The sequence below is a fragment of the Oncorhynchus keta genome, chromosome 27 (genome assembly GCF_023373465.1).
Source record: "Oncorhynchus keta strain PuntledgeMale-10-30-2019 chromosome 27, Oket_V2, whole genome shotgun sequence".
In the NCBI taxonomy this organism is placed as follows: Eukaryota; Metazoa; Chordata; class Actinopteri; order Salmoniformes; family Salmonidae; genus Oncorhynchus; species Oncorhynchus keta.
This window is the reverse complement of record NC_068447.1, coordinates 14,305,209-14,332,976: the sequence shown is the minus strand read 5'-3', so window position 1 is coordinate 14,332,976 and position 27,768 is coordinate 14,305,209. Positions and strand designations below refer to the sequence as shown.

At 39.5% G+C, this 27,768-nt stretch overlaps 1 protein-coding gene and 1 long non-coding RNA gene across 5 annotated transcripts; one reads left to right on the top strand and one right to left on the bottom strand.

Moving 5' to 3' along the window:
- Positions 1–482: 482 nt before the first annotated feature.
- elk1 (ETS transcription factor ELK1) lies at positions 483–27,370 on the top strand. Of its 2 annotated transcripts, none has more exons than XM_035738070.2 (9): positions 483–1,442; positions 15,213–15,421; positions 15,751–16,125; positions 16,282–16,425; positions 16,647–16,916; positions 16,996–17,131; positions 17,416–17,651; positions 17,922–18,023; positions 21,302–27,370. In XM_035738070.2, exons 1-9 carry the CDS (start codon positions 1,418–1,420, stop codon positions 21,398–21,400), a joined length of 1,596 nt encoding a protein of 531 aa, XP_035593963.1. In that variant the 5' UTR covers positions 483–1,417; the 3' UTR covers positions 21,401–27,370. The 2 variants fall into 2 exon arrangements, with proteins under 2 accessions (XP_035593963.1, XP_035593962.1); XM_035738069.2 differs by having other exon boundaries at positions 15,751–16,164.
- LOC127912457 (uncharacterized) lies at positions 13,772–14,957 on the bottom strand. Of its 3 annotated transcripts, none has more exons than XR_008082805.1 (3): positions 14,852–14,957; positions 14,016–14,191; positions 13,772–13,971 (listed from the first exon to the last, which is right to left on the bottom strand). It is a non-coding gene; the product is annotated as an uncharacterized LOC127912457 (long non-coding RNA). The 3 variants fall into 3 exon arrangements; XR_008082804.1 differs by lacking the exon at positions 14,852–14,957 and adding an exon at positions 14,500–14,598; XR_008082803.1 differs by lacking the exon at positions 14,852–14,957 and adding an exon at positions 14,236–14,586.
- Positions 27,371–27,768: the final 398 nt, after the last annotated feature.

The following is a 27,768-nucleotide window of genomic DNA, read 5'->3' as shown; positions in this document are numbered from 1 at the left end:
TATTTAGCCCACTTTTTAAAAAAAATAACATTTTAAAGATTTACAATTGAAGAAAATGTGACCTGAGGTTAAAAAGAAAGATGTAAGCTAATATAATGTAATATTTAAACATTAAATAAATAATATTACTGGGCCTCTGAATATTAAAATGATGGTCTTGTTGTAAAGAACATAATATTTATATAAAGCAAAAAATTATACTACCAGTGCTTGACTTGGGCAGGAGCTCAATGGAGCTGAGTACCAGCACCTCAAATGTTCTACTGTTTGTGCTCCTGTTCCTCTTATAGAATATTAGCTCAAAAGTATTGTGGAGCTCCTGCACCTAAATATAAACAGTACCGGCACCTATTTCAGTCTAAGTCAGGCACTGAATACTACCACAAATAGGCCTGTACTTTGTTATATGCCTGCCCATGCCTAATTGCATTCATCATGTTTTGTTATGCTATGTAAGAAAAAAAAAAAAACAATATGGCGGGGGAAAGTATACCTGTGGGTTGTTCAAGATTACTACAGATTCAGATTATTCACTAAATGAATGATGCTCCAAATATAATGGGTAAAAATGTAACTGCAAGGGGACACAGTTGAAAAATCTCACTTTACCACCTTGTCTAAATCCTTGGTGAGCAAGAAACGTCATCGATTTTGTGACGTTTGAAGCCTTTCAGGCAGCAACCGATCAAGGAAAAAAAGCCAACAGGCAGCAATGAGTGATGGTGGAACACGAAAGTAGTCGAGGCATTTGTGGAAACAGGAAGCAACGAGGGAAAAGCAAAGGATTAAGTCAGGCCGTTCGGGCGTCAGAAAGACACACCTTGTTGAATGTTTTTATACCATGAACTATAATCGCAAACGCCTTTTACATTATGGAGGACTTTTGGCGCTCTCCACTGAACTCGGAAGCAAGTCTACATTGAGCGATGAGTCGTTCGAATTGACGCACAAATGAGAGACGGTGGGGGTTTCATAAGGGGCAGCGACGCAATCTTGGCGATTATGTTAGCTTGCTAGCAACATGATCTGTTGTCATTTGTTTAAAAAAAAAAATAACATACGTAATTTTGAAAGTTTTGATTATCTAGCTAAAAGGAGCGAATCAATGTTTTGTGAATTTAATTCTCATATTTGCTATAATTAAATCAACATGACTTTCCCTCAAACAAACATTCCTACCCGTTAGCTTCTAGATAGCTAGCTCACCACTGTCAATAACCAGCTTCTGTAGCATGGAGGGAGAGATGCAAGTGTTACCATCGGATCACTGTTGCATAATAACAAATCGGTGTTGTATCTGTAAATCGCATCCATCTCTACCGTGTCGCAAATCGACTTTTGACACCTTCGTTCATTGCGCTGACATAATGGACGTAATTTGATTGAGGGATAAAATAAAAAGGAATTTCAAGACGAGATGGAGTCTAACCCCTTAATAAGTGGTAAGTGTTTACCCTGAATTTATGTAAATTGAATGTAGTCGGGGAAAACATTTCCGTGTTGGTCTCGACTGTCATGTATATTTGTTTATGTTCATCTTGTGCTAGCTAAAAATAGAAAGGTTTGGCCTTCAATTCATTATCGGACTAGGATTTTGCCAGTGACTAGATTGCTACTAGCCATGTGGATATTGAACTAGCCTCTGGCTAAATGTAATGTCGCAACAGGTGTTTTAAAACATTTTATTATAGTCACAATAATTTGTAGGTTCAGCAATTGGTGATTTTGAAAGCAATTATTCAATCTTCATGAACTACTGTAACTTAGGCTGTAACGTTAGTATAAAGATGATTTACTCACAAGAGATACAGTTTGCTCCCCATTCCAAGAACAAGAATGTTGAACCACACATTATGTAAGATTAGTTTACTATGAAGAGTAGACCATAATGTAAGCAAGAATTGGTGCATTATTCCAAGGTGCATTTCACGGTGTATTATCGTATACAAGTTGCACTTGATTTCTATATAGCCTTGGCCTAACTGTTGTGAGTTGAAACGGTAGGCTAATTTGTATATAGGTCATTATGCGGTACTAAACTAATCATAAGTAATCTGCAAAAATGAAGGGGTGAACTTGATCAAGAAAATGTATGTGTATAGTACATGAAACATGCTCCCCCTCTTGCCTTACCTCACAGCCCAAAGGTCACCCATACTGTTTCTCTGTGGTGCACTTCACATAATTATTGCCTCTGCCACCCCAGTTTATTGAAGGTCTGTACCTGCTAACAACCACAAAAGCAACATCACATAGCTTTCCAGGACTTCTCACACTCAAGGTCCTATTCCCATTAGATCTACCATCCAAACCAGTATCTTACTGGACTACACAATTATACCTCAGTACTAAGTGTTGTGATTTATTCCATTGTTTTTCAGTACATTCATTTACTACAATGGCATTACTCGTCTCATGCTTGTAGCGAAGCTAAAGCCTTGAAAGATGGCTCCACTTTTCAAAATGGAGACACCCTTTGATGCATAGTCCCCCTGAAGGATGGTCATATGGGTGGCATGAAGCCCCCCAATATCATAGTTAGCCTATAAAATATCGCCATTGGTAATTGTTTTTCTGTCAGTTTTGAATGAATGGAGATTCAGATTGATAGATTTTAGTCTTATCTCTATGTACAATGCTGCTGCTTTGTCTTGATGAGGTCAATGCAGTTCATTCATTTAGGTGTATAAATCCTCTGACCTTTTTGTCTGTGAATAATAATTGGCTATTGAAGCTGAGGCTCACTCCATGCATAGGTTTACCTCTGAGACAATAATGTTTGTCAGTGAAAACAGATTTACAACAACTCTTTGTCAGTTCCGCTAATATTTATACGGCCATTTAATTTATGATGCATTGTACACTGTTTAGCTGAACATTACAAAATGTGCACATTACTTCATTCTTCTATCCCAGCACTCACCCAAAAACCTAGTGACATGTTCAGAGTGTGCCTTAAGGAAGCTGGGAAACAGTTACTTTGAAGCTTGGCCTATGTTCTTCCCTCCTTCACATGAGCTAAAGGACTTGTAACTTTGTTATTCAAAATCATGTTGACAGTAATGATGCATCCTTACACTTTAGTACTTGCCTAACTTGGCTACACTCACATATGTTCATGTTAGACTTTGTTGTTTCCCTCCCCTAGTTACCATTAATGAATAGCTTTTTACCATGGTGATAGTTTCCAAGGTGTTTGATAGGAGTTATGTAATTGGGGAAAAAAATGGTAATAAGGTTCATTTGCATGCCCAACATGTCCTTCCTTAACTACTAATGCACTTCCTTTCTTTCTGTGGCCTGTTGTTCGCTAGTAGCTCTTCATTTACTGTCTTTTATTCTGGAATTAGACCTGGCTACTATCTGTCAACTACTACACTACCCAGTGTATTGAAATACTACACTACTCAGTGTATTGAAATACTACACTACTCAGTGTATTGAAATACTACACTACTCAGTGTATTGAAATACTACACTACTCAGTGTATTGAAATACTGCACTACTCACTTTATTGAAATACTACACTATAGAGTCAGTGTATTGAAATACTACACTACTCAGTGTATTGATATACTACACTACTCAGTGTATTGAAATACTACACTACTCAGTGTATTGAAATACTACACTACTCAGTGTATTGAAATACTACACTACCCAGTGTATTGAAATACTACACTACCCAGTGTATTGAAATGCTACACTACCCAGTGTATTGAAATGCTACACTACCCAGTGTATTGAAATACTACACTACCCAGTGTATTGAAATACTACACTACCCAGTGTATTGAAACGCTACACTACCCAGTGTATTGAAATACTACACTACTACACCACCCAGTGTATTGAAACACTACTACACTACCGTGGGGATTAAAATGCTACACTATCCACTGTATTGACATACTACACTACCAACTGTATGGAAATACTACACTACCCACTGTATGGAAATACTACACTACCCACTGCATGGAAATACTACACTACCCACTGTATGGAAATACTACACTACCCACTGCATGGAAATACTACACTACCCACTGTATGGAAATACTACACTACCCACTGTATGGAAATACTACACTACCCACTGCATGGAAATACTACACTACCCACTGTATGGAAATACTACACTACCCACTGTATGGAAATACTACACTACTCAGAAACAACTGTATTGAAATACTACACTACTCAGAAACAACTGTATTGTAATACTACACTACTCAGAAACAACTGTATGGAAATACTACACTACCCACTGTATGGAAATACTACACTACCCAGAAACAACTGTATTGAAATACTACACTACCCACTGTATGGAAATACAACACTACCCACTGTATGGAAATACTACACTACCCACTGTATGGAAATACTACACTACTCAGAAACAACTGTATTGAAATACTACACTACTCAGAAACAACTGTATTGTAATACTACACTACTCAGAAACAACTGTATGGAAATACTACACTACCCACTGTATGGAAATACTACACTACCCAGAAACAACTGTATTGAAATACTACACTACCCAGTGTATGGAAATACAACACTACCCACTGTATGGAAATACTACACTACCCAGAAACAACTGTATTGAAATACTACACTACTCAGAAACAACTGTATGGAAATACTACACTACCCACTGTATGGAAATACTACACTACCCAGAAACAACTGTATGGAAATACTACACTACCCACTGTATGGAAATACTACACTACTCAGAAACAACTGTATTGAAATACTACACTACTCAGAAACAATTGTATTGAAATACTACACTACCCAGAAACAACTGTATTGAAATACTACACTACTCAGAAACAACTGTATGGAAATACTACACTACCCACTGTATGGAAATACTACACTACCCAGAAACAACTGTATGGAAATACTACACTACCCACTGTATGGAAATACTACACTACTCAGAAACAACTGTATTGAAATACTACACTACTCAGAAACAATTGTATTGAAATACTACACTACCCAGAAACAACTGTATTGAAATACTACACTACTCAGAAACAATTGTATTGAAATACTACACTACCCAGAAACAACTGTATTGAAATACTACACTACTCAGAAACAACTGTATGGAAATACTACACTACCCACTGTATGGAAATACTACACTACCCAGAAACAACTGTATGGAAATACTACACTACCCACTGTATGGAAATACTACACTACTCAGAAACAACTGTATTGAAATACTACACTACTCAGAAACAATTGTATTGAAATACTACACTACCCAGAAACAACTGTATTGAAATACTACACTACTCAGAAACAACTGTATGGAAATACTACACTACCCACTGTATGGAAATACTACACTACCCAGAAACAACTGTATGGAAATACTACACTACCCACTGTATGGAAATACTACACTACCAACTGTATGGAAATACTACACTACCCACTGTATGGAAATACTACACTACCCACTGTATGGAAATACTACACTACCCACTGTATGGAAATACTACACTACCCACTGCATGGAAATACTACACTACCCACTGTATGGAAATACTACACTACCCACTGTATGGAAATACTACACTACCCACTGCATGGAAATACTACACTACCCACTGTATGGAAATACTACACTACCCACTGTATGGAAATACTACACTACTCAGAAACAACTGTATTGAAATACTACACTACTCAGAAACAACTGTATTGTAATACTACAATACTCAGAAACAACTGTATGGAAATACTACACTACCCACTGTATGGAAATACTACACTACCCAGAAACAACTGTATTGAAATACTACACTACCCACTGTATGGAAATACAACACTACCCACTGTATGGAAATACTACACTACCCACTGTATGGAAATACTACACTACTCAGAAACAACTGTATTGAAATACTACACTACTCAGAAACAACTGTATTGTAATACTACACTACTCAGAAACAACTGTATGGAAATACTACACTACCCACTGTATGGAAATACTACACTACCCAGAAACAACTGTATTGAAATACTACACTACTCAGAAACAACTGTATGGAAATACTACACTACCCACTGTATGGAAATACTACACTACCCAGAAACAACTGTATGGAAATACTACACTACCCACTGTATGGAAATACTACACTACTCAGAAACAACTGTATTGAAATACTACACTACTCAGAAACAATTGTATTGAAATACTACACTACCCAGAAACAACTGTATTGAAATACTACACTACTCAGAAACAACTGTATGGAAATACTACACTACCCACTGTATGGAAATACTACACTACCCAGAAACAACTGTATTGAAATACTACACTACTCAGAAACAACTGTATGGAAATACTACACTACCCACTGTATGGAAATACTACACTACCCAGAAACAACTGTATGGAAATACTACACTACCCACTGTATGGAAATACTACACTACTCAGAAACAACTGTATTGAAATACTACACTACTCAGAAACAATTGTATTGAAATACTACACTACCCAGAAACAACTGTATTGAAATACTACACTACTCAGAAACAACTGTATGGAAATACTACACTACCCACTGTATGGAAATACTACACTACCCAGAAACAACTGTATGGAAATACTACACTACCCACTGTATGGAAATACTACACTACTCAGAAACAACTGTATTGAAATACTACACTACTCAGAAACAATTGTATTGAAATACTACACTACCCAGAAACAACTGTATTGAAATACTACACTACTCAGAAACAACTGTATGGAAATACTACACTACCCACTGTATGGAAATACTACACTACCCAGAAACAACTGTATTGAAATACTACACTACCCACTGTATGGAAATACTACACTACCCAGAAACAACTGTATGGAAATACTACACTACCCACTGTATGGAAATACTACACTACCCAGAAACAACTGTATTGAAATACTACACTACTCAGAAACAACTGTATGGAAATACTACACTACCCACTGTATGGAAATACTACACTACCCAGAAACAACTGTATGGAAATACTACACTACCCACTGTATGGAAATACTACACTACTCAGAAACAACTGTATTGAAATACTACACTACTCAGAAACAATTGTATTGAAATACTACACTACCCAGAAACAACTGTATTGAAATACTACACTACTCAGAAACAACTGTATGGAAATACTACACTACCCACTGTATGGAAATACTACACTACCCAGAAACAACTGTATGGAAATACTACACTACCCACTGTATGGAAATACTACACTACCAACTGTATGGAAATACTACACTACCCACTGTATGGAAATACTACACTACCCACTGTATGGAAATACTACACTACCCACTGTATGGAAATACTACACTACCCACTGCATGGAAATACTACACTACCCACTGTATGGAAATACTACACTACCCACTGTATGGAAATACTACACTACCCACTGCATGGAAATACTACACTACCCACTGTATGGAAATACTACACTACCCACTGTATGGAAATACTACACTACTCAGAAACAACTGTATTGAAATACTACACTACTCAGAAACAACTGTATTGTAATACTACAATACTCAGAAACAACTGTATGGAAATACTACACTACCCACTGTATGGAAATACTACACTACCCAGAAACAACTGTATTGAAATACTACACTACCCACTGTATGGAAATACAACACTACCCACTGTATGGAAATACTACACTACCCACTGTATGGAAATACTACACTACTCAGAAACAACTGTATTGTAATACTACACTACTCAGAAACAACTGTATGGAAATACTACACTACCCACTGTATGGAAATACTACACTACCCAGAAACAACTGTATTGAAATACTACACTACCCAGTGTATGGAAATACAACACTACCCACTGTATGGAAATACTACACTACCCAGAAACAACTGTATTGAAATACTACACTACTCAGAAACAACTGTATGGAAATACTACACTACCCACTGTATGGAAATACTACACTACCCAGAAACAACTGTATGGAAATACTACACTACCCACTGTATGGAAATACTACACTACTCAGAAACAACTGTATTGAAATACTACACTACTCAGAAACAATTGTATTGAAATACTACACTACCCAGAAACAACTGTATTGAAATACTACACTACTCAGAAACAACTGTATGGAAATACTACACTACCCACTGTATGGAAATACTACACTACCCAGAAACAACTGTATGGAAATACTACACTACCCACTGTATGGAAATACTACACTACTCAGAAACAACTGTATTGAAATACTACACTACTCAGAAACAATTGTATTGAAATACTACACTACCCAGAAACAACTGTATTGAAATACTACACTACTCAGAAACAACTGTATGGAAATACTACACTACCCACTGTATGGAAATACTACACTACCCAGAAACAACTGTATTGAAATACTACACTACCCACTGTATGGAAATACTACACTACCCAGAAACAACTGTATGGAAATACTACACTACCCACTGTATGGAAATACTACACTACCCAGAAACAACTGTATTGAAATACTACACTACTCAGAAACAACTGTATGGAAATACTACACTACCCACTGTATGGAAATACTACACTACCCAGAAACAACTGTATTGAAATACTACACTACCCACTGTATGAAAATACTACACTACCCAGTGTATGGAAATACTACACTACTCAGATCAGAAACAACTGTATTGAAATACTATACTACCCAGTATATGGAAATACAACACTACCCACTGTATGGAAATACTACACTACCCAGAAACAACTGTATTGAAATACTACACTACTCAGAAACAACTGTATTGAAATACTACACAACTCAGAAACAACTGTATTGAAATACTACACTACTCAGAAACAACTGTATTGAAATACTACACTAGATTATTTTAATTATTGGGTTTAATGTTGCCTACCCATTCCCCTTATTAGGGTTTAACAACATTCAGCATTTTAAGTTCAATCCCTTCTGACATAAAAGAGCATCTTTATTTGGCCTTGCTCATTTCATTACAGTATTGTACTGTTTTGTACACCATGATCACAGATAGGGTTGCAAAGGGTTGGAAACTTTCCGGGGGTATTTCTGGAATTTTTCCAGATATTTTCCATGGGAAGTTTAAGCCTGGGAATTTGGGGAATTTTGCTTTAGTTAGCTTATAACAGTGAACCTTTTTTTGTGGGATACACGTAAGGCAATTCTAGGTCTTGTGGCATATTTTGGTTAAACTATCCCCAATTCAATGGAATTGCAACCCTCTGCATGCACAATGCATTCTTCCATCACATGTACGGCTGATTATCAAGATCTTGCACACTAATGAGATGCTATTGAGCCCACACTACTACACTGTCTGAGCCAAGGACTACATGCTTTCTGGTAAGTTTTGATTACAATACTGGTTGGAGTGAATATATTTTATATGACATACATAATTAAAGTAAATAGTAGCCTAGAGCAAAGTTTGTTTAAATCATTTCTAACTCATTTCTGCTAGTTAGTTTTTGCTACCATCTGGGTTTAAGCTTGCTTAAGCCTGCTAACTGAGGAGTGTTCAGTCACCTGTTTCCACATGTTTCATTTTAAAACATTTATCTTACAATATGAGTGGTTTAATCTAACTGGTTAACGTTTTATCTGTACATGGAATTGTATTTTACTTTTTTTTTACTATTTATTTTTCTAATTTTTACAGGAAAATGCCACGGGCACTATCTGATATGTGGAGACATTTCACTGCAGCTGATGTAGAAGGATTGGCAAATACTGTGTCAAATCATATGTAAAGAATGCAACAAGGATTCAGAATCATCTGGCCATGTGCATAAAGATCCCTCAGCACTCGCATCAAGCAACCTCTGACAAAAGTCCCTCTACTTCTATTCGAGGTGAAAATGATGAATCCGACACCTTATCGATGGCAACAACTCATGGTCCTCCTGGAATCAGAAGTTCTTTTGACTCAATGGAGGAACGTAGTCAGAGATGCTGATGAATGTCTTGCTTGAGCTGTGTATGCAACTGGTTCACCTCTGATGCTCACAACCAATGTGTATTGGAAGATATTTCTGAATGTTCTTTGCCCAGCATACACCCCTCCAACCAGACATGATTTATCTACTATTTTGCTGGATGCAGAGTTCAACAGAGTTCAAGTGAAGGTCAAGCAAATCATAGAGAAAGCAGACTGTATTGCAATCATCTCTGATGGGTGGTCGAATGTTAATGGGCAAGGAATAATGAACTACATCATCTCCACCCCTCAACCAGTATTCTACCAGAGCACAGACACAAGGGACAACAGACACACCGGTCTCTACATTGCAGATGAGCTGAAGGCAGTCATCAATGACCTTGGACCACAGAAGGTATTTGCAATGGTGACAGACAATGCTGCGAACATGAAGGCTGCTTGGTCTAAAGTGGAGGAGTCCTACCCTCACATCACACCCATTGGCTGTGCTGCTCATGCATTGAATCTGCTCCTCAAGGACATCGTGCCACTGAAAACCATGGATACACTCCACAAAAGTGCCAAGGAAATGGTTAGGTATGTGAAGGGTCATCGAGTTGTAGCAGTAATCTACCTCAACAATCAAAGTGAGAAGAATAAGAGCACCACATTGAAGCTGCCTAGCAACGCCCGTCGGGGTGGTGTTGTCATCATGTTTGACAGTCTTCTGGAGGGGAAGGAGTCTCTACAAGAAATGTCCATATCACAATCTGCCGATTTGGACAGCCCCATCAACAGGATCCTCCTGGATGATGTATTTTGGGAGAGAGTGGTAAGCCGGCCTGAAACAACTGAGACCTGTAGCAGCAGCCATTGCACGGCTTGAGAGAGACAATGCCATCATGTCTGATGTTCAGACTCAGCTTGCAGAGAAGAAATCTGTACTGCCCTGCCCACTTCACTGTTGCTCCAAGCAGAGGAAACTGCAGTTCTGAAATACATTAAAAGCGTGATGACTTCTGCCTGAAGCCCATACACGCCGCAGTGTACATGTTGGACCCCAAGTATGCTGGCAAGAGCATCCTGTCTGGTGCAGAGATCAACAAGGCCTATGGTGTCATCACTACTGTTTCTCGCCACCGTGGCCTGGCTGAGGGCAGTCTGGCGAAGTATGCTTCCAAGCAAGGGCTTTGGGATGGAGATGCCAATATACAGTGGGGCAAAAAAGTATTTAGTCAGCCACCAATTGTGCAAGTTCTCCCACTTAAAAAGATGTGAGAGGCCTGTAATTTTCATCATAGGTACACTTCAACTATGACAGACAAAATGAGAGAGAAAAATCCAGCAAATCACATTGTAGGATTTTTTATGAATTTATTTGCAAATTATGGTGGAAAATAAGTATTTGGTCACCTACAAACAAGCAAGATTTCTGGCTCTCACAGACCTGAAACAACTTCTTTAAGAGGCTCCTCTGTCCTCCACTCGTTACCTGTATTAACGGCATCTGTTTGAACTTGTTATCAGTATAAAAGACACCTGTCTACAACTCAAACAGTCACACTCCAAACTCCACTATGGCCAAGACCAAAGAGCTGTCAAAGGAAACAAAATTGTAGACCTGCACCAGGCTGGGAAGACTGAATCTGCAATAGGTAATTAGCTTGGTTTGAAGAAATCAACTGTGGGAGCAATTATTAGGAAATGGAAGACATACAAGACCACTGATAATCTCCCTCGATCTGGGGCTCCTCGCAAGATCTCACCCCGTGGGGTCAAAATGATCACAAGAACGGTGAGCAAAAATCCCAGAACCACACAGCGGGACCTAGTGAATTACCTGCAGAGAGCTGGGACCAAAGTAACAAAGCCTACCATCAGTAACACACTACGCCGCCAGGGACTTAAATCCTGCAGTGCCAGACGTGTCCCCCTGCTTAAGCCAGTACATGTCCAGGCCCGTCTGAAGTTTAATAGAGAGCATTTGGATGATCCACAAGAAGATTGGGAGAATGTCATATGGTCAGATGACTTTTTGGTAAAAACTCAACTCGTTGTGTTTGGAGGACAAAGAATGCTGAGTTGCATCCAAAGAACACCATACCTACTGTGAAGCATGGGGTGGAAACATCCTGCTTTGGGGCTGTTTTTCTGCAAAGGGACCAGGACGACTGATCCGTGTAAAGGAAAGAATGAATGGGGCCATGTATCGTGAGATTTTGAGTGAAACCCTCCTTCCATCAGCAAGGGCATTGAAGATGAAACGTGGCTGGGTCTTTCAGCATGACAATGATCCCAAACACACCGCCGGGCAACGAAGGAGTGGCTTTGTAAGAAGCATTTCAAGGTCCTGGAGTGGCCTAGCCAGTCTCCAGAACTCAACCCCATAGAAAATCTTTGGAGGGAGTTGAAAGTCTGTGTTGCCCAGCAGCAGCCCCAAAACATCACTGCTCTAGAGGAGATCTGCATGGAGGAATGGGCCAAAATACCAGCAACAGTGTGTGAAAACCTTGTGAAGACTTACAGAAAACGTTTGACCTCTGTCATTGTCAGCAAAGGGTATATAACAAAGTATTGAAATAAACTTTTGTTATTGACCAAATACTTATTTTCCACCATAATTCACAAATTAATTAATAAAAAATCCTACAATGTGATTTTCTGGATTTTTTTTCTCATTTTGTCTGTCATAGTTGAAGTGTGCCTATGATGAAAATTACAGGCCTCTCTTGTTTCTAAGCGGGAGAACTTGCACAATTGGTGGCTGACTAAATACTTTTTTGCCCCACTGTATCTCATCAGCATACCTTGTGGAAGGGACTTTGTGGATCTTCCCCCTGTTGCCTCCATCATCATTCAAATCCCATCAACATCAGCCGCCTCAGAGCGCAACTGGTCCTTGTTTGGGAACACACTAAAGCACGCAACAGGCTGACCAATACAAGGGGTGAAAAATTGGTGGCCATCCGGGCAAATTTGAGGCTTTTTGAGCCTGACAACGAGCCATCCTCAACAAAGTTGGAAAGTGACAGGGAAGATGAGGCCTCAGAGTCTGACGTTCAAGAGGTGCACATTGAGGAGGTCCAAGGAGAAGACATGGAAGCTTGAGAGGAAGACAATTAAAGTTTTAGTTTCTAGACTATCATTTTACAGATGTATGTTGAAAACCTTTTTGGGAGATGCGATGGATCATTGGGGATCATTCAATATTCCCTTTTTTTTGTTGTTCAGTTAAATCGTCCAATGTGAAGAATCAACTAATTTAATTAAAGTTGAATTGATAACTAAATTGTTTTTTAAATTTCTATTGGAAGGATTTAAAAATTGCAATTATGTCAACTTATAAGGTAAAAGGTTTATGTTTCCGTCTCCATGGATATGGTAAATATGTCCAATGCAAAAAATATCTAAATTTTAAATGGTATTAATATTCATTTGCATATATTTCTGTTAATTCTCATGTTCCTGTTCATTCCCATGGTAGGTTTCCACCTGAATAATCCCCAAAATGTGCAACTAGTCACAGATCTGAAAAATAACAAATCAGTGTGACAAAATATTTTCCTTTTCTTGCAATGTTTCCCAAACACTGGCACAAATGAGTAGGCCCCAACCTAAATTCAGTAGCTAGCCAAGGCACAAATGAGTAGGCCCCAACCTAAATTCAGTAGGTAGCCATGGCACAAATGAGTAGGCCCCAACCTAAATTCAGTAGGTAGCCATGGCACAAATGAGTAGGCCCCAACCTAAATTCAGTAGCTAGCCATGGCACAAATGAGTAGGCCCCAACCTAAATTCAGTAGCTAGCCATGGCACAAATGAGTAGGCCCCAACCTAAATTCAGTAGCTAGCCATGGCACAAATGAGTAGGCCCCAACCTAAATTCAGTAGCTAGCCATGGCACAAATGAGTAGGCCCCAACCTAAACACAGTAGCTAGCCATGGCACAAATGAGGTGGCCCCAACCTAAATTCAGTAGCTAGCCATGGCACAAATGAGTAGGCCCCAACCTAAATTCAGTAGCTAGCCATGGCACAAATGAGTAGGCCCCAACCTAAATTCAGTAGCTAGCCATGGCACAAATGAGTAGGCCCCAACCTAAATTCAGTAGCTAGCCATGGCACAAATGAGTAGGCCCCAACCTAAATTCAGCAGCTAGCCATGGCACAAATGAGTAGGCCCCAACCTAAATTCAGTAGCTAGCCATGGCACAAATGAGTAGGCCCCAACCTAAATTCAGTAGCTAGCCATGGCACAAATGAGTAGGCCCCAACCTAAATTCAGTAGCTAGCCATGGCACAAATGAGTAGGCCCCAACCTAAATTCAGTAGCTAGCCATGGCACAAATGAGTAGGCCCCAACCTAAATTCAGTAGCTAGCCATGGCACAAATGAGTAGGCCCCAACCTAAATTCAGTAGCTAGCCATGGCACAAATGAGGTGGCCCCAACCTAAATTCAGTAGCTAGCCATGGCACAAATGAGTAGGCCCCAACCTAAATTCAGTAGCTAGCCATGGCACAAATGAGTAGGCCCCAACCTAAATTCAGTAGGTAGCCATGGCACAAATGAGGTGGCCCCAACCTAAATTCAGTAGCTAGCCATGGCACAAATGAGTAGGCCCCAACCTAAATTCAGTAGGTAGCCATGGCACAAATGAGTAGGCCCCAACCTAAATTCAGTAGGTAGCCATGGCACAAATGAGTAGGCCCCAACCTAAATTCAGTAGCTAGCCATGGCACAAATGAGTAGGCCCCAACCTAAATTCAGTAGGTAGCCATGGCACAAATGAGTAGGCCCCAACCTAAATTCAGTAGCTAGCCATGGCACAAATGAGTAGGCCCCAACCTAAATTCAGTAGCTAGCCATGGCACAAATGAGTAGGCCCCAACCTAAATTCAGTAGCTAGCCAGGGCACAAATGAGGTGGCCCCAACCTAAATTCAGTAGCTAGCCATGGCACAAATGAGGTGGCCCCAACCTAAATTCAGTAGGTAGCCATGGCACGAATGAGTAGACCCCAACCTAAATTCAGTAGCTAGCCATGGCACAAATGAGGTGGCCCTAATCTTAACTCAGTAGCTAGACTAGCTGCTGTATCTAAATGAGGCTGTGAGAGCTCATTCAGATGTCTCACTCATGTTTCTGATTTGTTCCCCCCTGCAGCCATGGACCCATCCATCACGTTGTGGCAGTTCCTGCTGCATCTCCTCGAGGACGACAGCCATAGGCACCTCATCTCCTGGACCTCTGGGGACGGGGAGTTCAAGCTGCTGGACGCAGAGGAGGTTGCACGCCTCTGGGGGCTCCGCAAGAACAAGACCAACATGAACTACGATAAACTAAGCAGGGCGCTGCGATACTACTATGATAAGGTATCCTTGCTGCTTATTGTTTGGTATGAGACTTTTTAAAGTATTTATGAGATGTTTGATGCTCTGAGTGAAGCTATAACATTAATCATATTTGTTGATTTTCTGTCCACAAACAATGAGCTCAGCTTTGTGTTCAGGTGTAAATTCATGACTTAAAGCAGAAAAGGCTGTTCCAGATCATTTATGTGTAGCAGTATGCAGTATACTGGTAGCAGCCCAGTAGGTGTAAGCCTACTTCTTTCAGCTAGATATTTTGTTGAGGTAATTGTTTTTGTTTTTTCAGTATGGTTTATTGCAATTGTCTGTTAATTCAGTGTAATCCTTTATAGAATATCATCAAGAAGGTGAGTGGGCAGAAGTTTGTCTACAAGTTTGTAGCCCACCCTGACCCTTCGTCAGTGGACTGTGTCAGAGGCGGTGAGGATTCTCAGCAACAGGAGAATCTTGATGCAGCGGGCCAGACCAAGTCCCCAGGAGGGGGCTCTTCTAACTGCCCCTCCAAGAACCTGCAGATGCAGCGGTCCTCTCCAGTCTCTGTCCAGCGCAGCTCTCGCAACGACTACATGAAGTCAGGGCTCTACTCCACCTTCACCATCCAGTCCCTCCAAGCCCCCTGCAGGACCTCTCCACAGCCTATAAAGACTGAGCTGCTGAATCAGGACTCTTCCCCCAGACCCCACAGCGCTGATCGGACACTGCGGGAGGTGAGGGCCCATGACGAGGACCTCTCCAATTTAACCATGGTCATTACTACTAAATATCCTTTTTTCCCCCGTTATTGGTGTTGATGAAATGTCAAATGTGTGATTGAAGTGACTATTGAACGGTTCAGACTACTACAAGTGTTACCTGTCTGTCAGGTGTGTCTGGATGGCCAGAGCTCCTCCATGCAGGGCTGTGGCAGCATAGAGAGTGGCCTGCAGGTCACACTGACTCATCCCTCGCCCTGCGTCACGCCTGCCCTCAGCCCCCAGACCTTGTCAGTGTCAACCACAGGCAGCTCGGTAAGACACTCACAAGTCACAAAATGTCCTCCTTTTGTCAAAGATTCTGTTGATCCATATGTTAACATTTGTGCTTAAAACTATTTTATACAAAGTGCACCCAAATGCCCTGTTTGAACCATAGTACCCTGTTGACTCAAATGTTGCTCACGGATTCTGATTCTGGATGCTATGGTGTGCAAATCTAATGTTTCTCTTGAAATGCTGTTTTGAACGTCCAGAAGTCTCAGCCACAGAAGACCCAGAACCTATGTGACCCTCCTCAGATCTATCTGACCAGTGTGTCGGACCCTGGCTCCCTCACTCCTCTGACCCTGACCCCTGTTGCTGCACCTGGGGCCCCGGGGGAGTGTGTGGTGAACCAGCCTCAGGGCCACCCTGTCTTTGTGGTCATCAAGCCCTCACATTTGGTGCATTCCAAAGAGCAAAACCTCACGTCTGAAGAGGAACTGGTGAAGATCATGACCTTGGGGGAGAAACATGTTGTAGAGGTGAATGAGAAGAGAACACACGAGCAAATTACATGTTCCATTGTTCCATGGTTTTATTTGGACCTTTCTCCTCTTCTAGGTTCCTGAATCTGCATCAGGACCAAGGGAACCTGAAACCCCCCTCTCCATTGATGTCCTCCCACCCTGCGTGGAACCAGTGGGCCAGCCTGTTGGGGAAGGGGAGGAACAAGGCAAAGATGAGGCCCATTTACCAGGCAAGTCATACATACCTCACACAATATGATGTCCACATATTTGTAGCTATACTGTATACTTTAAATGTGTGGTATTATACAACAGATGGGTCTAATCTGCAGTGCTGATTGGTTAAAACCGCATTCCAGCCAGTGTCTATTCCAGAAGTTGCACCCGTGCCAATATATCTTCCTGACACTGGCTTCTCACTTAAACATGACACTATTCTTATTACTGGGTTTTTATTCCTGTAAAGACAGGTATGCCTACTGTTCCCTCATTCTTGGTCCTTCCTCCCCCTCAGAAAATTCCATGACTCCAGCAGTTGCTCTTCAAGCGGCTACTCATCCAGCCTGGTCGCCCCATGAAGTACAACCCCCAAAAGCCAAGAAGCCCAAAGTCCTAGAACTGCCCTCTTCCTCAACCCTCCTACCCCCTGGTCTGTCACTGGATCAGGTCAATGCTGCCGTCAACAGCCTTCTGGCCCCTGGAAGTGCCACCAACACTCTGACTCCTACAGTGTTCACCTCCCATTCTCTGGTAAGTGACATCTCTGGCCTGGTCAGTGCTACATAAAAATAAATTAAACTGTCACACTTCCTGGGGCCTCATTTAACAAATGTCGGCGTATTAGTGTGTTTTCAACTTTCCAGACGCCTTTCTACCCTCACCAAATTATTATTATACATGATTTATCAAGACAATAATGTATTTAGTTTGATATGACATGAATGCATTGATTAAAATAGTTTCTGTGTTAAACTGGCTAATAATCATACATTTTCTATATTTTTGTGCTCTGTCCCTTAGACTCCGGTATTACTGACACCAAGTCCTCTCCCCTCCACCATCCACTTCTGGAGCACACTCAGTCCCATTGCTCCCCGGAGCCCGGCCAAGCTCTCCTTTCAGGTATGTCCTTCTGTCCTGTCCCTGCTGCTGCCTGGCAGAGGGCACTAGAGCAGGCCATCTGGCCATCCTGATCTCATCTACATCACTAACAGAAGTATAGAGAGATGGGTTGGATTATAAATATTTTTAGATTTACCTAATGCCATATAATGTTGGTCACAATTTACTAGTGCTGAGCGATATGTCGTTAATTTTCAGTTTTTTTAAACAACTAATTGACACGTCTGTTAAATGATTTGAATTCCATTTTGTTTTTTGTGTTCTCTTCTGTGAGCTCGATGTGCATTTTCTGTAGAGATAATTCAGATCTAGCCTGAACTGTGCGATGTAGTAGAGAGATTTAGTTTCCAAAAGGCCTATATTCTACAGAGTTTAGCGCAGAAAACATGCTAATTAACTACAATGACCATAATCCATTGCGCGCCCGCATACTTGTCCGGTCTGTGTGGAGCAGACAGGGAGACTGACTGAGAGAAGAGAGCTTGTGTTCGAGAGGGATAGAAAGCAGTGCTTCGCGAGCCTGAAAATACATGATCTAAGTCCAGGGCGTCCGATCTTTTCTAGCACAAGCTACTTTTTTTATTTTTTTATATATTTTTTTTATATAGCTTTCAAATAGATACATTATTCTCCTCTCCTCTACCCTGCAACATTTCCCAATGTCCTTGGTGTGCAAGACATGTTTTCTGTCAATATACCTGGTAAAATAATGGTTAATAAACAGGATTTGCCATGACAGGCCCCAATAAAATGGTCTTTTATACAGTATTTTCTTGAATTCTGTTTTCTCTGTAAAAAAAAAATCCTGGACTTATTTTGTATTTTTTTTAAATGTTTTTCACTCTCAATATTACAATTATTCATACAGGAAAAAACAAAAATTAGGTTCGAAGTTCAAGTAAATCACATCAGAAGAACATAATAATATGGAATTCCCCTTTAATTGCGCATCTAGCAAGAGAGGAATGTGTCAGTCTAGCGATGTTTCTGCTGTTAGGCCTGCTGCTGCAGCACATGTCATGGCACAGTTTGTAAAACAATGGTCACTCAATTGATACAGATCATTATGATATAGTTCTGTCAGCGAGGCCTAATTATTTGCAGTTAACATTTAATTGAGAAGGTTTTTGGGAAATTCTTTGTCTACCCACATGGCGATTATCATTAGCATCAATCAATGGCTACATATAGAGTGGTAAACAAACAATGCACCAAATAGACAGACATAGACAAACGTGCTGGAAATGTATTGGCAGTGGTTGTTACTTTTGCAGTGGCTAACCAGGGGTGAGATAATGTCATTGTGGCTTTGATTGGATAGTAGCCGGGAGATTTATGTTTTTGACAGTTTGCGATGGAACAAATGAAGAAATGCATGTACTTTCAGAATTGATTGGCGAGCCACTCATATGTGAGCCACTCAGATCCCGAGCTACCAGTAGCTCACCTATATCTGTTGGAGACCCCTGATCTAAACTGTTGATAGTTGGTATTCAGCAGTCATAAAAGTATACCTTATTTACTTTGAAGAACTATTCAAATTGTGATTTTTTTTGTCAGACAGAATAGGCTGCAGCTCTATAGATATGAGATGATGACTCGGAATTAAATAAAACAGTTGTAAAATAAAACAAATATTTTATTAAAGTAATGTGAATAAATTATGGTTAATAAGTGAATAGCAGTCACTATCATCATGGGACTTGTATTAATTGTTTTATTCTGTGGTGTTACGGCATTCAATATAATTCATAGTGCATTTAAAGCTGCAATATGACACTTTTGGGGCGAGCTGACCAAATTCCCATAGAAATGTGAGTTATAGATCAGTCATTCTCATTGAAAGCAAGTCTAAGAAGCGGTAGATCAGTGTGCATTATTTCAATGCTTCCCGTTCTTGAGTTTTGTTTTTGCGCCTTTTACCTTTGGTTTTGTACACCAGCTGGAAATACAATATTTTGGGTTATGGAAAAGATATTTCACAGCGGTTTAGAGTTATGTACACTTAGGTACAATGATTATCTACAAGAGCTTGTTTTGTCACAAACTGAAATTAAGCAAACTATTAACAATTTAGCAACCAGGAAATGGTGGAGCAATTTCTGCATGGTGCACCTTTAATGTCTAAAGAAAATTGTCGAAATCGAAAACTGACCACAAATCACTAATTGCTCAGCAACTACTTGCGTATGTACAGCACCGGTCTAAAGTTTGGACACACCTACTCATTCAAGAGTTTTTCTTTACTTTTACTATTTTCTACATTGTAGCATAATAGTGACGACATCAAAACTATGAAATAACACACATGGAATCACGTAGTAGCCAAATAAAGTGTTAAACAAATCAAAATCAAATTATATTTGAGATTCTTCAAAGTAGCCACCCTTTGCCTTGATGACAGCTTTGCACACTCTTGGCATTCTCTCAACCACCTTCACCTGGAATGATTTTCCAAAAGTCTTGAAGGAGTTCCCACATATGCTGAGCACTTGTTGGCTTGTTTTCCTTGACTCTGCGGCCCAACTCATCCCAAACCATCTCAATTGGGTTGAGGTCGGGTGATTGTGGAGGCCAGGTGATCTGATGCATCACTCTCCTTCTTGGTCAAATAGCTCTTACACAGCCTGGAGGTGTGTTGGGTCATTGTCCTGTTGAAAAACAAATGATAGTCCCACTAAGTGCAAACCAGATGGGATGTCGTAATGCTGTGGTAGCCATGCGGGTTAAGTGTGCCTTGAATTCTAAATGAATCACAGACTGTGTCACCGGCAAAGCACCATTACCCCTCCTCCTCCATGACTGTGACTACCTCATTAAGAGGGTTGAGAGAATGCCAAGAGTGTGCAAAGTTGTCATCAAGGCAAAGGGTGGCTACCTTGAAGAATCTCAAAGATGAAATATATTTTGATTTAACACTTATTTTGGTTACGACATGATTCCATGTGTTATTTCATAGTTTTAAGGTCTTCACTATTATTCTACAATGTAGAAAATAGTAAAAACAAAGAAAAACCCTTGAATGAGTAGGTGTGTCCAAATTTTTGACTGGTACTGTACTGTATGTAGGTTTAGGTACATTATGATTACTGCGTTAATAGAAAATACTTTAACATCCCTCTACTGGTTAACAATCATACTACAACATCTTACACCATCCCAGTGCTGGACCACGACTTCTCATTTATTACATAGTTGAGCCTTTTAACACATAACAAATGGGCAACAGGATGTAACTACTCTAGATGTTACTAATCAGCTGTACTTTATTGTTTTAGTTCCCCTCCAATGGAAGCAATCATATCCATATCCCTGCCTTGAGTGTGGACGGCCTGTCTACCCCTGTAGTGCTGTCGCCAGGCCCACAGAAACCATGAGGAGAGTCCTGGAGTCCTTCCACAGTCCTGTGGACATTGATTCCCCAGTTCAGCCTATGGGACAGAAGGTACACTCCATGACCAAATCAAGTACTCCAAGCCAGAGTGCACTCATGAGTGGAGATCTGGTGTCCGGAGTGCTGTTGAATGAATGATTTTTTTAGCAGTTGGAATCTGCATTCAAAGAACCTCATGACGGGCTAGCCCAGAGGTTCTGGATCAAGGCCAAGAGGTGGTGTTGGCAACTTTGAAACTTAGAGGGGCTACTTTTTTTTTTTTCCTTTTTTGTTGCCAGATAAGGAATTTTTGGTGCGTCTCTCTTTCTTTGTCGATTCATATTTTTGCCTCAAATTTAAATTGATATTATATATATATTTAAATATATTTTCCTGTTTTATAATTTCCCCCATGACAGGGCACTTGACTTTATAGATTCAACTTTGTCCATGAAAGCATTATGGTAGTGCTTGCCCATTGCTTTACATGTGATTGGTTTCTTATTCTCTAGTACTTTTCAAATGACCAGTTACATGAAGAAGAGATGAGTACCTGTAGTGGTACCATACCGAGTGTTTTACTTGGAAGGCATGTTGATGCTTGATGCTGTTTTTTTTTTTTTTTTTAAGAAGCCAAGTCATGTGAACATTTTATAATCATGGTGAAGAAATGGCGCTTACCATTGATAATCTCATGGCTGGATTGGAACTTTTATTCTGGAAACGTCTATCTTTTTAAATTTTTAACATGAAAACCAGAGAACTAGTGGATGTGTTTTAACGATTCAGATGAATACATTCAAATGTACTGTTTATTTTGATGGAGAATCAGGTGTGATCACGTTCTATTGTTATGTGAATTTGATAGTCGGTCATGTTCACTGTCCATTCCAGGTTTTCTTTTAGGTTTAATTACTAGTTAATTATTTTGATGCCAAGATGGAACATTGGTTCTGGAGTATCATGTGAAACTTCACCAAAGACCAGCTGCATTGATTAAATCCTATGTAATTTTAGAGATGCAGTGGTAGCCTTCATTCATGCAAGGGCTATAACACCTTATAATGCTACCAAAATCACACACAGAATACCCAGTTTACTTTCAAAATGGATTTAGAAAAGACTAGGTTTGCTAGCATAATGGTATATAATCATTATGCGACATGGTTAAGGACCAAGTATAACTTACAATAGATCAGGTTATCATTGAAAATAAAATGGTTAAGCTTTTGATCAGCTTTGATTTAATTGAGTTTTTACTGAAAATAGCTTGGTTGATTTATAGAGATATTTGTCCACTGGCCATTTTTACATTAGCAAACAATTGGAAATGTTGACACAATTATTTTTAATTTATTCAGACAATGCTTATAGCAAAAAGCTTAAAAAGCTTTGTTGGTTGATTAGCAATTGGTGTCCAACAATTATTTTTGTACATTAAAAGAGTACATATGTTACTCTTAAAGAGTGCATTTTATAAAGTTCTGACTCATGACATTGTTAGCTCAGCTTGCTCCTAGTTAAAGGAGATGCATTAGTATCCTTAACAACAGTCCAGCTTCACACCAAATAGCCTTTCCAAATATACTTACTGTACCATCTAATGAAGTAGTGTTAGCCTTCTAGAGTCAGTGGACTACAGTAACTTGGTATTGGCAGGGCTCTTTTGGTCTGTTACTGTACTGGAGTCTATAATGTATATCTGAATTCATTAATAATATCTGAATTCATTTAATTATCTTTTGTAGTTTGAGAGCTTGTAATTATTGTCTAATCGGGGGCTTATTCAGGACAAATGAGGCTTTTTTTTTTTTATGTATTTTTTAGTGTTATGTCTACGGACAATATCTGAAATTGTATTTAATGAGGTGATTCAATCAAAACACACATAGTTGCATTTGGTATTTCATTTGTAATGTTAGATTGGGATATTTTAAATCATAATTGTAATGTGTATCTAAAAAAAATAAAAAATAAATAAAAAAATAGGAGTGCCTGAAGAATAAGGAATTGAACCCAACTGTTAACCAGTTAGTGTTTTGGTTGAACCCTCTCCCCAGAATGTAATGTGTGTCTCTTCAATCACTGCTCTGTGACTGTTTGTTTCTCTGTGAGCCTGTCTAACCTCTGGTTTTAGTTACAGGTGCCCAGCAGATCCGAGGAAATAGGCTTCATTCGATTACTAAGCAACCTTTAGAAATGTCACATCTGCCCACTCAAAAGCACTTAAACATAATCCTAGTGGATGTTTGGCTATTCTAAGTACCTGCTTCACTCTCTTACCCTACTTCTAGTCAAGTAAAGACTGTTGGCCAGTGATTTCATGCATAGCACTTTACCTTGAACTTAACATCACAATGTCAAAACCCTCTTTGAGGGACTGACTTTTTTCTACTTCATTCCTAGTCACAATTGGCAAAACAATTAACTAGTATTGGAACGGTGTGTGCCACTCTCGTCAAATCAGTTACCCTTCACTGTTTGGCATTCATACACGTGATCAGTCATTCATACACGTGATCAGTCATTCATACACGTGATCAGTCATTCATACACGTGATCAGTCATTCATACACGTGATCAGTCATTCATACACGTCATCAGTCATTCATACACGTGATCAGTCATTCATACACGTGATCAGTCATTCATACACGTGATCAGTCATTCATACACGTGATCAGTCATTCATACACGTGATCAGTCATTCATACACGTGATCAGTCATTCATACACGTGATCAGTCATTCATACACGTCATCAGTCATTCATACACGTGATCAGTCATTCATACACGTGATCAGTCATTCATACACGTGATCAGTCATTCATACACGTGATCAGTCATTCATACACGTGATCAGTCATTCATACACGTGATCAGTCATTCATACACGTGATCAGTCATTCATACACGTTCATACACGTGATCAGTCATTCATACACGTGATCAGTCATTCATACACGTGATCAGTCATTCATACACGTGATCAGTCATTCATACACGTGATCAGTCATTCATACACGTGATCAGTCATTCATACACGTCATCAGTCATTCATACACGTGATCAGTCATTCATACACGTGATCAGTCATTCATACACGTGATCAGTCATTCATACACGTGATCAGTCATTCATACACGTGATCAGTCATTCATACACGTGATCAGTCATTCATACACGTGATCAGTCATTCATACACGTCATCAGTCATTCATACACGTGATCAGTCATTCATACACGTGATCAGTCATTCATACACGTGATCAGTCATTCATACACGTGATCAGTCATTCATACACGTGATCAGTCATTCATACACGTGATCAGTCACTAACGCCGATGTCATGGTGGTACACTTACCACAAGAATATGCCTTGTTATTATTCATCATGACATGGGTCTAAAAGTCATTTCTAACGCTGATCACACTATTGCAACTGAACGGTGAGAAACAACAGTTCTAAATATACATGCAATCTATTCTATGACAATGCGCTTAGCAATGCCTTGTTGGCTAGACTGTCTTTTTGTGCAGAGTGTATTAAACAACCAAATTGTAAACATCATGGAAACAAGAAGATTATAAATGCCTCTGTATATTTTAACATCCTACGCCCCAGTCTGTAGCTTTATGCATCTCAGGCTGTGTTCTGTTCATGATATTGCTGTCTTTTAACAGTCGTGTGCGAATATTATTCGATTGTATTACCTGGGACTTAAAATGTACTTACCCCTTCTAATTCAAAAACTATAGTTTTGATAGTTTGTGTGTAATATTATGTGTCCGTGGTGTAACTCCAGTACCTTGTTGATACTTCTGCCTGTGTATTGCTACAGTACTGGTGATACATCCTGCTCTAGCCTAGCATGTTTGTGTTGTGTAGGCAATTGAATGAAATGTGTTTACTATTGACCAGTCACTTTTATGACATGAATGTTGATGGATTGCTCAAATACCTGGCCTATTTCTCAGTTTGACAGCTGGGGGATTTCCCCAGACCCGTGGGCTGACAGTTTAAATCAGACGGAGCAACAGTGATGGGATAGTGATGTCATAGGTTAGTGAGGGATAAATGGCAGCATTTTACAGAAGAGAGAGACTGCTACTGTTTACTCAGTGTTGGGGCAAAAGCCCTTTTGATTAAAAAAAAGTTGTCAGTTTTGGTCACAAATGAAAACTATTCTTGGAAATACAAGCCTAAATGATATACCTAAGAATACAGTATGTTTGTCTGCATATGAATAATTGTCTATACAGAAATGTATTGCTTTTGTAAATGTGTTATTGCAGTTTTATCACGTAGATACAGCGCTCTGCTACGTCTTCTATGATAAGAGGATCTGACTGTTGTGTGCTAGAGTTTATTCTACTGCATATATGGACATAAGCCTTGTAATGTGCTGTAAATATGTTCTTAAGGCATCCATGTTTAAGCTCTTTTCAGATATGGATAACATGAAAATACTCACTTGATCCTTTCTTCATCCCAATTTTCAGATGGCACATGACCCACTGGGCACAGACGTCAGTTCAAAGTCTAGTTTCGATTTACATTTGGTTGATTTGTCAACTAATGTGAATTCAACAACAAATCACCATGTCATTGGATGTTGGTTAAAAGTTGGTTAAAATAAAAATTAAATGCCCTTTGACCTTTTGCAAATCCAATCAGTATTTCACGTTTCGACGTCCTCACAATGACGTGGAAACAATGTTGATTCAACAGTTTTTGCCCAGTGAGGAGGAGGTCGTTCATCATGTGCTTGTCTATAACATACTTGGCCCTCTTTGTCCCAGTTCCATAGTCTACACATTTTAGCATTTTGCTGTCTCAACTCTCCTGAAAACTGTTCAGAAATCAGTTATTAATGCGAAGCAAGTTTAGCTGAACTAATAAACTATGATATCCATCAAATGTAAAATGGATATAAACGCACCAGGCCATTCTGAACCCTCTTCAGACTGTTAATAATATACAGCATGTATGAATTTGATCATTCTTTTTGGACTACAATGCAAATGAATTAGCCAAAGCCTTAAAGTTAAGTTTTCAGACAAATGGAGATGAGGAACATTTGGGTGTTAGGTATCCATTTATGCAAGTGAGGGATTTTTTGAAACGGGTGAGATGGATATTGTGAAGAAAAGCCATTTATTGGAACATATTTTCACCTACCAGAAGTGGGGAAATTATGAGCATCTTGAGTTGCTTAGAAGTTCGATAAACTTCAGTATTTGAGTTCACCACTTCTTTCACCAGCAAAAGATGTATTGATTGTCTTTTTTCAAAGGAGGGATATTTTACTCTGCTCATGAGTGCTATAGTCTGAATGCCACACAGACAGACCCACATTGTCTATCATCTCATTGTAACTTAAATGCTACATACAGTATATTTGTGTTTTTAGGTTGTATGAAAAATGCAGTTGTGTTTTCAAACGTTCTGTGGCTCTCAACTCTGACCAGGGATTTGAGCTGCATTTTGTTGTCTCTTTTTGAACGTTTCTGAAACATTATGGGATCTACAACCTTGACATGTACTATTGTGTGATAGCTTTGTCATTTGTGTACAGTTTTTTATTCAAGAATGTTTAGGGAAACCTAAAATACTGTATATATGTTTGTGAAAATTGTCGTATCTCTTGCTGAAATAAGTACCCATGTCTTTGAGGTATTGGCTCTTGTTTGTTTCTGTCGCGTTTGGTTTCAGATGCGTGTAGCCTTTTCCCTTCCCCATGGGAGTGATTGTCTCTGGGGGTTTATTTACAGAGGGGAGGGTTTGCTTTTATTTTTTTGGAAATATCCAAATATATTATATTTACTGGAAGAAAGAGAGACAAACTATTTTTTATCTACACACTTGAATTTGTTTGTGTAAATGTTCTAGATATTATTCTTGTTTTCTAAAAACAGATCGCGAACTAATATTAGGAGTTTAATAAAATCCTATTTTGTTCTGTACAAGGTTTTGTTCTTCCTTTCTTTGAAATCACATTGATGCTGTTTGTTTCTCTGAAGTGTATTGCAGTTTGAAGTACACCTCAAAAGGTTTATCTGAAATGATGCACAATGCTGAAAGGTGTGTGGAGTGACAGTCAAACTAGTATGCCAACACTGGAACTACACTCAACCAAACAGCATATGATCATTTTCAGCACCATGTACGTTTCTTCTTTCTGAAATGACAGAAACCCAATAATGCCCCAGTTGGGAGATATTCTTGACACCAAAACTTTACAACAAATGAATAAACATCTCAATATCAAAATGCAGCCTCTTAATTTAGAAATCCAACCACAATCATCCTTCCTGTTTTTGGTTGTGATAGCATCAGATGCAACCTGTGAGGGATTTAATACACAGT